Source organism: Lissotriton vulgaris, chromosome 3_2, assembly GCF_964263255.1.
Source record: "Lissotriton vulgaris chromosome 3_2, aLisVul1.2, whole genome shotgun sequence".
Classification (NCBI taxonomy): domain Eukaryota; kingdom Metazoa; phylum Chordata; class Amphibia; order Caudata; family Salamandridae; genus Lissotriton; species Lissotriton vulgaris.
This window is the reverse complement of record NC_141690.1, coordinates 287,549,339-287,562,524: the sequence shown is the minus strand read 5'-3', so window position 1 is coordinate 287,562,524 and position 13,186 is coordinate 287,549,339. Positions and strand designations below refer to the sequence as shown.

General features: G+C 44.1%; 1 protein-coding gene across 4 annotated transcripts in view; it reads left to right on the top strand.

The window, feature by feature from the left end:
* Window positions 1–13,186, top strand: part of LOC147725709 (uncharacterized) — a 218,115-nt gene that overhangs the window by 46,391 nt on the left and 158,538 nt on the right. For all 4 annotated transcript variants that reach the window (XR_015309801.1, XR_015309800.1, XM_086964391.1 and 1 more), the window contains one exon: window positions 4,276–4,410. Coding sequence is in view for 2 of the 4 variants with exons in the window: in XM_086964391.1 (XP_086820517.1) it covers window positions 4,276–4,410 (135 nt within the window). In the remaining 2 variants the exon portion in view is untranslated. The remainder of the gene's footprint in view (window positions 1–4,275; window positions 4,411–13,186) is intronic.

Here is a 13,186-nt window from a genome sequence, read left to right as displayed (position 1 = left end):
AGCTTATATCCCTGTTTTCCGCCTCTCTCATTTTAGCGCGGGGACACGCCGGTGTGCGTAACTCAGCGCTCTACAAATGCCCCTATTATTATTATTATTATTATTATTATTATTATTATTATTATTATTAAGGAGAACGCCTCCCCCCTCAGTACGGTTTTAAAGGCCTCCCACAAGGAGACAGCGGATGTAACCGAGCCCGTGTTTTCAGAGAAGTAGAACTCCATGGCTTTGGCTAGGAGTCCACGAGTCTTGGGATCACAAAAGTACCACGGGTTAATCGGCGCCAACCTCTCCGCCACCCCAATATCGAAGTCGAAGGACGCCCAGACCGGAGAGTGGTCCGAGATGCCCCTCGCCATCAATCTGGCCTCGGAGACCGCCGATGCATGGGCCGCTAATGTCAGGACATAATCAATGCGGGAGAGGCTACCGTGAGACCCTGAATGAAACGAGTAGTGACGCTGGGTAGGATGCAGAATCCTCCAGCAGTCAACAAGTCCCAAGGTGTCCAGAAAGTCGGGAAGCCAGGTCTGCACACCTCGAAGGTCTCTGGATGGGTATCTATCTAACGTCCCTGAACCCACAGCATTGAAGTCGCCTCCCACAAGAAGCAGCCCCTCAAGAAGACCTAAATTGGCGCCCCCAAGGTCCCATTTACTGGAAGTATGTACATATTAGGAAGGGTCATTTGTATGTAGCGTTTGTTGACCTTAGAGCTGCATTTGATCTTGTCCCTAGAAATCTGCTCTGGAGCTCCTTAAATAAAGCCGGGATGCCAGGGTGCCTGTTAAGCCAGATAATTGAGTTACATGCTGGAAACCATGCCAACATTAGATGGGGACCAAATGGCGAACTGTCTCGCGATATTCCAATCGAGCGCGGCGTTCGTCAGGGTTGTGTCCTGGCCCCCACTCTATTTTCTATATTTGTTAATGATGTTCCTGAACATTTAAATGCCTGTAACAACGATTCACCCCAGCTAAATGGAGAGAGAGTACCTGCGTTGCTCTTCGCGGATGATACCATCCTTATCTCCCAGACTAAGAGGGGCCTCCAGATACTCTTAAACTCATTTAGTGGTTACTGTGGAAAAAAAAGGCCTGGAAATAAATACTAACAAAACCAAATGTATGGCATTAAACCCTAGCAGACCAGATAGAGGGATTTTGACTCTAAATGGACAAACTCTTGGTGTCGTTGATAACTTTTCTTACTTGGGGGTGGTAATTGACTCAAAGTTAACATGGAAGGCCCAAATTGAGAAGAGTAGGGTGGTATATGCTCAAAATTCCAAACCTATAATGAGTAAATTGAATGCCAGTATAAGTAAGAGTGCAACACCAGCTCTTGAACTCTTCAAATTTAAAATCCAATCTGCCACTCTATATGGGGCTGAAATATGGGGTCCCTGGGCCAGAGAGAGCTTCCAAGGATTGGATAACAAATTTATGAGATCTATTGTAAGGGTTCCTACTAGCACCCCCCTAATCCCCCTCCAACTTGACCTAAATTTTAAACGAACTGATCATTTTACAATTCTAAGACCCTTGATGTTCTGGATTAGAGTTTGGTCCACCCCAGAACTGTTGGACTATAGGAACTGTCTTCAAGAGGTACTAAACCTCGACACTTTTAACTCCATCCTATGGTATGGGCATATACAAAAATGGTTTAGACTGCTGGGGTTGTACTCTTTATGGGAACACCCTGAGAACCTGCCACCATCTGCAAAAACCATGGTGAAGAGAGCTTTTTGGTCCTATATGTATAACAAGGTTGTACACGAGAGTAGAACTGGCACTCTAACTAAAGAATTCCTATTGTTTAAAGTTGAACCTTGTTTTGAAACATTTCTGGATGAAATTGAGCCTCCTGTGGCCAAGTCCCTCTACCTGAAATTCAGATACGGGATTCTTATGTTAACTTCTAATCTAGAACGATGGTCAAAGAAAAATGTGGAATGTACAATTGACAATAACAGAATATGTCCTATGTGCTCTGCCTCCTGTTTGGAGAATGAAATTCACATGCTCTTTGTATGCAATGCTTACATAAAAGCACGGAAAAAATGGTTAAAACCTATGTGTGCTCTCCTAGGAACTAGAAGTTGTCATACTGCATATAGGATTGTTAAAACGAATACTGCCCAGTTCATTGTGTTTAGTATTAGCAGATTTTTAACTTCAGTTTTTTTTATTCGAAAAAAATTGGGTCAAATGCTTTGAGAAATTGTGTCAGATTCTCCAAAGAGGTATACTCTGTAGTGCACTTCTGTTGCTAAACTGAATCATGCCAAATGAACTATTTTTGATTGGTGACCTTTTTTTTTAAGGAAAATGCTTATGCATGTTCTCTTATGAATTGATAATTGGAATTTAAATTCTCTTGTTTTATGTATGTATATTCATGTGTCTTTTATGGCTATTTTGCCGAAATAAAGATTTAAAAAAAAAAAAAAAAATTCAACCGCATTCCTCAAAATTAAACTCCACTACATAACACTCCACAACACAAAATACCATACCACATAATTGCTCTCCAAGCAACACAATCCCGCTACACACAATTCCTGTACACCGAGAACCACATAATTATAACCACATATTTCCACTTCACATCATACCACATAATTCCTCTACACACCACATACATCTACTCAGAAATTGCAAATGCTTGCTTAACCTTGTTTTTGGGACTCTGCTGAGACATAGAGTCCAAGATGGCTGGCAACACTTGCTTGGTGAAGTGTTGGCAGCCAATCTGCTCTCTGCATGAGATCAGGAGGATTTGCACATGGGTCGCGTCCTTAGATATACAAATTTGTTTTTCTTTTAATAACTCCAGTACTACTCAAAAGATTTCCACCAAATAAAAAGGCCGCTTTCTGGACCAACAGCTACCTTTCTGCCAAACTTGGTGTAATTCCGTTCAGCAGTTCGGGCTGTAGTTGCCTCTAAAATCTCTATTGTAATTAACGTGGGAAACACACTTTTTTTGCCCCCCCTCAAACTACCCCCCTCCCTTTTGGCGGATCTTCGCGAAACATTCCATGCACAACTAGAATCACCAGCACACCTTTTTTTAGTGTGCAAAAGCTCATGAAGATTTGTCAAACGGTGCCAAAGATATAGGCCAGTCAAAAAACTTTCAGATCTTGCTTAATTACATCCCAGATAGTTTTTTAAAATTCCATTGGGATTTGATCAGGACCTGCAGCTTTACCAGAGGGGACATTAGTTAAAGCAGTCAAGATATCTTCCTAGCTAAGCGGAGCCTCCAACTCCCCTTGCCTCATCCTCGGGAAGAGTAGCTACCGGGATATCCTGCAGGTAATCACTTATTTTAGAGAGATCGCTTGGGTGCTCTTGATCATACAGTGAAGTATAAAATGTTCTAAAAACTTCTCGTATCCCCTCAGATTCTGAAAATATTGTTCTTTTTGTGGCCTATACTTGCAATGAAAAGGGTACAAATTTGTCCATTGCACCAGTTTGACAAGGCCAAAACTGTTGGTTTTCCAGCTCTTGTTTGTTTTTACTTCTAGGGGGCATTGTTTGCTACAAGGCAAGGTGTTGGATGGAAGTAGACTGGTTGGTGCAATGGATATGCCTGGAGCAGTTCTAGTTTTCGGATAAATTGATGGATTTGGTGGTAGTTGGCGGACGGTCTTCTGCAGGACCGGGATCTGAGTATTTTCACGTCCTATAATGTTCTCTATTCTGTGATATTTGGCAGCAGGAAATAGGCGTCCTTGGGGACAAGTTTTCGAGGTCCTTGATGGACAGTAGTTTATCATTGTTGAGTGGCACTTGGAGAAGGTTATTCTGAGATGTGTGATGCTGCATCTTTACTTAGTTTAGATTTAGTACAGATGGATTTCCTCAACTGTGCGAGGTTTTGACCTGGTTTAACGCTCCCATAGCCCAGGCTGTATGGCTGTACAACGGATTGTTGAACTATCTAAGGATACATTTACTGAATATCATTTGGTTTTCTTTCCAGTTCTCAGTTACATTTTAACAGTTTCCTACAGAAATCCTGTGTTTCTCTGGTTTTAATGGAAGACCACAAGGTAAATTGAGCTAGGTGGCAGCAGCACTACTGACCTCAAATGTGGCCCGTTCGCACAGGTAGACGATACATGTAGTGACGACTCTTGTACTCTACTTAGGGATGTTTCTTCTTCCTGTATATCTTGTTACTGTATTTAATACACAGGTGTGTAGTCCGCACAATTTGTAAACTCACCCACATTCCTCATTTGTTCCATAGGTCAAAATACAGGACCAGCCAGCGATGATGGAGATGATGGAGATGGTGGAGGCTACTACAACCTGGATTTGGAGGTTGATGAAGATGACTATGACCACACATCGGAGCCAGTCAGCAATCCGCTGGAAGATCCAGGTGAGTGCTCTGGGCCTAGCAGCCTGCTTGCTGGACTGTTGACGGGTGTAGGCCTCCTGGTCGCTCCATTGCACCATGAGTTTCTTCTCATAGTGATGTTCTTGAAGGATACAGGTGTGTGGTAGCTTCGTACAGTGTATGAAAAAGGGCATAATGGCATGAGCAGGTAATACTATTTTGCTTATTTCTTTTATTTTCTTTGATTTAGTTCTGCTTTTTTTAACCATATTTTAGGTTTTGAAATGCACAGGTGATGACATTACCTTACATATTGCTTGAGTATCTTTTCGAAGCATAAAAAGGGTAGGAAAGCATAAAACAAGTCGTTTTCATGGACAATATTGTATATTTGATCGACTTCAAGAAAGCAACCATCTGCACCAACAACAGATCGAGTAACAGCTGGTGGCGCATAGTCTGGCATGGTGTCTATTCTTGGGGATCTGAAGCACTTCCATCATCTTTTTTAGGGAAGGACAGGTCACCGAATCCAAAATGACAGAGGGTCGCAGGGAGAATTGCCGGATTTCCTTTTAGCATCTGGTATTTTTTCGCATGAGTACCAGGCGATAGCCAAAACCTTCATAAATTATTAACTCAGTCGTGGATGACCACTCAGAGCTTTGCCTTTTATATCCTAGATGGTCTAAACCTTTCCCCACCACATGTTAATCTGAGAAGCTATTGGCAGTTTCCACATTTAGGCTATGCATAGCCTTGCCAAAAGCAGTAGGTGGGAATTTAGTTTCCTGTTTGACCGCTCAAAGGGGTGAATGGTATTCTCATCTGTTCGTTCTACTTGTTCTGAGCCATTTTCAAAGATTTCAGTTTTCATTACAACAGTGTACAAGAGGGCACTCTTGGATGCAACCATCTGCTCTGCCTTCCCATTTGAGACATTGCAAATTGATTTGGATGTAACTGGTAGCTGTGAAATCTTTGTATACCTCTCCTCTGAAGACGTGTTTCCTGTGAAACCTTTGCATACCTCTCTTCTGAAGATGTGTTGGCTGTGAAACCTTTGTATACCTCTCCTCTGAAGACGTGTTAGCTGTGAAACCTTTGTATACCTGTCTACTGAACACGTGTTGGCTGTGAAACCTTTGTATACCTGTCTCCTGAACACGTGTTCGCTACAGAATGTGGTAGTCAGACTGTTCATCTTCTCATTACACTTTGAAGCAGCTGGCCAGAGGCTCACAGCCATGCAGGCCCTCTTCTGATTTGTTGATGAGTCCTAACGTTTAAACAGCCTTTCACTGGTGCTTATCTAGACCACTTCTTCACAGAAGTGGTAGAAGATTTTATATATATATCTATATATATATATATGTAGAAGAAAATTTTATTGTATTTAGTTAATTAAAACCTTTACAATGTTGTAACATAAAACAGATGAATTAAAAAGAGTACAAAGTCTCAAATGGTTAAAAGGAAACTTTCTAATAATCCATGGAATTGGAATGTTTGTGAGAGGAGAGAGGGGGTTCAGTGAATTAGTTCATTATACATTCACGCATCCGGCTTCAGAGCTTTAGTATTGTGTTTCTCAGTATTTTGTATTATCTGCAATGACTTTTGACAGAATCTTGCGGCTCTACAAGCTGTCTGCAATTATTGGCTGTTCAGTGCTAGCATGACAGCCAAGCGGCATGATCTGATTTTAAAAAAACGGAATGAGTGAAGGAGAAAGTAGCATCTCAGGTTTTTCAGAGAGGGGCAGATGCAAAGTATGTGCAACAATGATTCTTCCTTTTGTCCACATAGTCTGCAGTCAGTGGTCGACCATGTTTGCTTCCATGCTGGTGTATGTATGTATATATATATATATATATATCTTTCCAGCGTGATGACTTTAAAACCATTTTACTGGTGGATGGACACCAGTCAGACTAGTGATGTGCTTATTAGTAATGATCCAAATATAATACTATGTTCCATGAAGAGATGCCTCATTGAGATGTGTAAGGAGTAGTGTTTTTGGTAAAATTACATCTTGAATCACCCAAAAGCCTTTCTTGCCTGTTACTTCTTCCACCGCTGCATGTGGATGCAGGTGCCTCCGAAGGGACATGGTTTGTGACTCCTTCACGTTGGCTAGTCCTGCCTTTCAACCTTGTGAGGACCTTAGATCCCAACACAGCATTATTCCTCTGCTGCCTAACCCCGCTTGTATGTGTGAGGTATTTTGATTGAGCAACCCTAACCAGAAGGCAGTGGAGCGCTGTATATGGCAAAGAAGTGCATAACGTCTACAAGTAAGGGGAGTGGGAGGTTAGTTAAGGCCATTTGGTGATTGTGATGTAGTGTTCTCTGAAGAGGTGAGTCTTCAACTCTTTTCTACATTGGAGCAGCATGCAGATTGTACTGATGAATAGATGGGTTTTGTTTCAGGTCCTGGTGCAAAGATTGAAAAAGGCTTGCTGTCTTGTTTTTTCATTTTACGCTTCTTACTCTGCAGTCTGATGGTGTCCTGGCTGCAGGCGTGCTGAGTTTCTGGGCAGACGAGCGAGGGTGCAGTTAGCGATCGGTTTGTAAATGATGCAGCTGGTTTTGCAGATGCTCTGGTCCATCAAGGAGAGCCACTGGAGTTCCTTCTAGATGGGGAGTGGTGTGATCACTTTTCTGCAGGCCCTAGATGAGCGGTGCGGAGGTTTGTAATGTGCCCTAGAAGGGCGCTATGGTGGATTCTGGAATGCCAGAGAACAACTCATTACCATGATTGAAATTTGAGTGTATGAGGGCTTGAACGGCAGTTCTAAAGACACTTTCTGGGAGAAATGGGTTGACTTACTTCAGGAGGGGAGGCTGATTTCTGAAATGAAGGAGACTTTCAAGTAGAGTTGTGTATCATTGGCATATTCCTTATCTTGATGCAGTTTTCAATGAGTAGATCACGCGGCAGCTCTGTGTAAAGATTGATTGTGACAGGAGTTGGCGTGGAGCCCAGCGGAGCTCCACAGGCGATGGGGATCTTTTGTGACCTGGAGGTGCCATGTAAAGACACTGGAGCTGCTTGGAAACGTGGGGCGTTGCCGATGATTCCCATTCAAGACTCCTGGTTGCACATAAGGGTGGGATGGTCAGCTATGTTGAAAGCAGCTGAGAGGTCCATCAATATCAAGAGGTCCGCGTCCTCATCTGTGGTCAGGAGGGCTTTGTTTATGATGTGTAAAGTGGTGGCTTCTATATTGCAGCAAGATCTGAAGCCAGACTGGTAGCCGAGCAGGGAATGTTCGCATTGCTGTGGTCTTGAAGTGGAACTTACACTGCTTTTTTCATGAAATTGCTGATTAATGGCAGGTGAGTGATGGGCCAGAAGTTGGTGAGGTCATCAGGGTCTAGTGTAGGTTTCTTTAGGGCTGACAGGATCAGGTTTATCTTGAGTTTCTGGGAAGATTCCTTGAGTGAGGGAGGCATTGACGATGGTGAGTATCGGTGAGAGAGCGCCCTCGAAGAGAACTTTGATTAAGGACAATGGTAAGACATCATCATCATAAGATGTGACTTTGAGGGAGTCAGTGTATCGGGGAAATCTGGGAGAGAGAGCGCTTTGAGCCCGACTTTTCGTTAGATTCTACAGGAAGGAAGGGCGTGAGAATTGAAGCAGGATGGTGTTGTCAATGTGCTGTTGGATTTACTGTATTTTCTTTCTTACTGAAAAAAAGGTTCTGGTATTGCACTTTTCTGGTGATTGAACAATAGGGTGTGGCAGGAGTTGATGCAGTACTGGACTGTCTTGAAAATCGTACTGCTTCTGTTGGTGGCTTTATTGATGTGTTGGTGTAATGCTTTGCATTGACTGCTGTAATGAGCGGTGTATGCGCTGAGCAGAGGGACCTTAGTATCAATAGGTCCTCAGAAGTTCTATTTTTCTTCTTTCCTGTCTGTGGGTGGATTGTTTATGGTCTGCAAGGCTGAATGCTTCACTCGCACTTGTGTGTTGCAGTTGCGACATGAATGTTCACAAAGATTTCCCAAAAACTGATGAATGCATTTTCAAGGGTGTTGGCATCTGAGGTGGAGTTGATGGGGTGACAGATGAGTTCAGGTATTAGGTTGTTTGATCCTAAAGACTTTGAAAACTCTGAAGGTTTGGTCTTCTCTTTAGTATTGACCTTAGTATGTTATTCGTTGCAGCCCAGGGATGTGGGTGGTTTGGATTATACTGTTTGCGATGTTGAGAAGACCATGTCGGGTATGTAGCCCTTGGACTGTGTGGTTGTGTGACATGCTGTACCATATTGCATGTATCAATGAGGTTGTATTATTTTTAGCTTGTGCTCTCTGGGAGGCTGAAGCCACCAAAGAGGGTTGTGTAGGCATGTTGAATGGATGAGGTGGTGAGATCTCAAAATAAATCAAGTAAGTGCTTGTTCTGCCCGGGAGGCATGTAAATGAGATGGAAGGTGGATACTGAGTTGCAGAGAATGGAAAATGGCAAGTCAGCAGCTCCACTTAGAATTTTGAAAATGTTCTTAGATGTGGCTTAATGACTTCTAAGCGTACTTATTTTATGTTGTCTAGTGCACGAACATCACCCTACACTCCATAGAGACTCTATAGTTAATGCATTAAAGCTATCCAGTTAAAACAAAGCTTCTGGTACAGGAATGTCCTCTGTGTGGTAACACAAGTGTGTAACCGCTGCCCTGAGTAACAAGCTACATGATATCTAATATCCGGACATTTTACTTTTGGTCTTACATTCTCGACAATCGTGCCGGTATGGCCTTGGCCATTCCGCAGGTTGTGAGACCCAGAGTCTGGCTTTGTGATCTGGAGGGGTGCACTAAGTACTCTCGAGCGTATACAAGACTGTCAGGGTTCCAGGGCACATACATTAATCAGTGATAGCAGATTAGCACATGTTTTCGACCAGATAGTCATTAACGGGCCTTTTTCCTGTTTAGCGACTGCGGTAGCACTAAACAAGTAAAGTTCTGCTTGAGGGTAGACTCCAGACCCTTTGTTGATGTCCAGAGTGAATGTGCGCATGCTCTGTGTGGGAGGTTCTCTTAGCAGGGCTCCATGTTAACTGTGAGTCTGTGATTGACCAAGCCACTGGGATCTATTTTGGGTGGCTCCTGATAGAACACAGTACACAATGGAGGTTGTAGCCTAACGTCCCCAAGCAAGAAGATGTTGTTCCCGAGCTGAAGGGAGAAATTACAGTCCACTGAGGTGTGGGACGATGAAGACCAGATTGCTTTAGTAATGCAGTAGTGACCATTGCTGGAGGCCCTGCAGATTGTCACAAGAGCACTGCCATCAGAGGCGATACCTGGCAGAGTCTGCAGATCTTCAGGTGCAAAGGAAATCTTTGAGGCAGGGCCTGCTGTTTCGTCGACACTCCCTCTGCCCCAGTGCAGCTTCTTAAAAGGCTGACAGCCTGGTGGAGAATCTTCCTTCTTTATGCTGCTGTTGTGGGTGCTTCAGTTGGCAACTCCCATAATCACTGCCTAGTGAGGAGTACCTCAAAAGCTACAAAAAAAAGTCTATTCTACAAAAAGAATAGAAACTGTCCCAAGCCAGTTCCAGGCCTTTGAAAGTGGGATCACCACCCTGTGTCTGGAGAATGTCTATAAAATTGAGACCCAAACGTTCCCATGTGGTTCCTGTTCCTACTTTGACCAAGGGAAGGCCATACTTCGCATGGAACTTAAAGAAATCCAGAGATCCAGGGCTGATGTCTTGAACAACCATTCTCCTAGAGGTGATGAGACAGAACCTGAAGCTTGCTAGATTGCTGAGACGATTAGAGGGTGTGCCTATGGCCTTGGAGCCGATAGCCTCCTATGTGCTTCTTGCCCCTGCAGGGAAACAGCTGCCAAGAATCGTAATCACAGCTGCTATGCCCATGAGTGTTGGAGCAGTTCTCTAGCATTGCAAACTGCCATGGGTGGGGTAACTGTTGCCAAACTGAGTTTAGAGTAGGTCTTATGGACCCTCTGCCTAACCTTGTCACCTTTAATCATGCAAGAGATGCTATTGCTGTGGCAGTCTGAAAGGCTGCCAGCTACTGCTTGGCAGGATCTATGCCCCCAGCTCAGCAGGTAGCGTTCTGGCATAGCTTAACTGGGGTGCTCTTGCACTGGGATGGGCTCCCACGGGTGATCAGTGATTTTAACAGTTTCCTTAATGCGGAGCTGGATAGGCCCATCCCACCCCTCTCCTGCATGACCACCACTTCGAATGCACATGCACTAACCACATACCTACAGCAGTGCCTCCTGGTTGACGCCTGGCGTAAGCGCAACAGACACCAATCTACTCATTTTTAGTTCCATGTTCACGACCTACACATCCGTATAGACTGTCTCCTTACCGCAGCGGATATATTACCCCACATCACATATGTAGAATATTTGTACAGAATACACTCTGACTATAACCCACAACACATGAGTCTATGTTCGGACTATGACTACTCCCCCCTCCTTCCCCCTCCCTCCACCTTCATGGCGCCTTTAAACCTCAGTGCTTGAGGATTTGCCTTCAGCGACTCAATGACTATATCACAGAATGCTTTAATACGAACACTGACACTGCCTCTTCTTGCCTCATTGAATGGGACGCCTTTAAAGTAACGATGAGGGGGGAATGCTCCAAATTGGAGAAGGCAATTGTACAAAGAGGTTACAGAAATAGAACAGAAGCTGCTCCATCTCGAGGGGCATGATCAGCTGACCTTGATTGGGAGGGAACAAGTGAGACGGGCACATAACTGGATCGCAGACCTCTTCGAAAGACTGTGCTGTCTTTATTACGAGACACACTACCAAAACACATTCTTACTCCGACAAGGACGGAGCTTCACTCTTCGGGCTGATACGACAAAAACAACTGTGCCTTCCCATACTCGCCATATGCCTGGAGTCAGACATCCGCATACACACCGAGACGGACCTTCACAAGGCATTGACGTATTCGCAAGTCATCTTTCCTGCCCCCAGTGGCACTCCCTAGTGTCACATCAGAACAAAAGGAAGAACTTAACAGGGAAATTACAACACAAAAGATCGAAGAGTCATCCGTGTACTTGCTTAGAGTAAATCCCCCGGCCCTGATGGATTACAACCTGATTTTTACATAACTTATGCCATACAAATAGTAAAGAACAGAGGTTAAATATGGCTGAATCACAATTCAAGATATATTCCAAACAATAACTGTAAATAGACGAGCCGAGTTTTCAGGTGTAGTGCTGTGCAATGGCATTAAGTGCATATGGTGTGTCGAAAATATTTGATAAACACTATAATATGAACAACCAGCGGCTTTGTCGGTGGGGGGGGCGGGTGTTGAGGTGCAGGTTTTGAAAGACAGCAGGACAGTGCACTGGTTTTAAATGGTCTGAGATAACTGCCCGTTACCATTCCCATGAGAGCCTCCTAGTATATTGTCATGTATTGAGTAGTGCCCATTAATCTACCCTCGATTACAGCAAGGTAAGTTCTTCCAGTCAGAGGGATTAGGTGTGACCGAGCGATTTGGCATGGTCTTGGGGAAAATCTCAAGTTCGGCTACAAAGATGCTACACGAGTCCGTGAGCCACAAGAGTATGGAAGGGGCAGCTTGTGACTTCTAGCACATGGCTATCCTTCGTTAAGCTAATACAAGTGACAAATCCAAAAATTTGTTAAGGGTCTTGCGTGCTGCTGTGACTTAAGTGATCCCCAAAAGAAAATGTGAGCCATCTATCGGTATAATGTGACCCACAGCTTCTGATAATACCACGGCTAAAGGGGTCCAATAAGACACCAAACGTGGACAAGTCCACACCATATCGGTAAAGGTAGCCCATGTATCATGACAGCGGGGGAATAAATCCGGAGAACCAAGATACATCCGTGCAAGTCTCTGAGGAGCCAGGTATGTGTGGTGTAGATAATTAAATTGAGTGTATTTAAGCCTGGCATTCGTAGAAATGCATTTTTGGCATCCCCAGAAATTGCGTCTATCAGTAAGCGTTGTCGAGAGTTCACACTCCCAATATGTCGTAAGTGTAGTGCTGGGGATCACCCTGTATTGGCAGATAGAATTATATAGTACTGTAGCATGTCGGCCAGTACCATGTACGAGTGTTAAAGCTATGCGACCCTTTAGGGGAAGCGGTAATTCAGTCCAAAAAGCTAAAAAGGACGTGGCCATCGCCTTGCCCAGGTTCCCATCCAATACATCTTCAGGTGAATGGTACACCTGGATCACCAGATATTTGAAAGAGTCCTAGGACCATGGGAGTGGCGTAGTTGAAAGTGCACTGTTTTGTTTTGGAGTTAGTGAGGTCTTACAGAATACAAGGATTTTTTTCCAGTTCTCTTTTAGGCCTGATACACGCCAGAACCGCTCCAGTAGTTCATAAGTTCCGGGTGAATTGCTGCATCTGTGTAAATATATCGGCACATCATCTGCATACTATGATATGCCACTGATTATATGCCCTTATCTCCCAACTCGTGGTCCACTGTGGAAGTGCGCAAGCTAGTGGTGTCATTGCCTACGCAAAAATGATTAGGGACAGGGGCTTCCTTGTCGAGTGCCCCTTTCAATAACAAAGGGATCGGAAATTATAGACCCAGTTTTCTTCTGCGCCACTGGTGAGTTGTACATTAAGGAGATCCATTTAAGGAACTTAAGGCCACCCGAAGGGTGGAGTGAGTGTCTCTCTCATTGTATCTGCGACTGTCTGCCTGCCCAGGCCAAGCATATCATTTGTGTTCTAAGTATTTTAAAGAAATGCTGCCCTGGTGAGTAAGGGATATTAAGGAGCAGA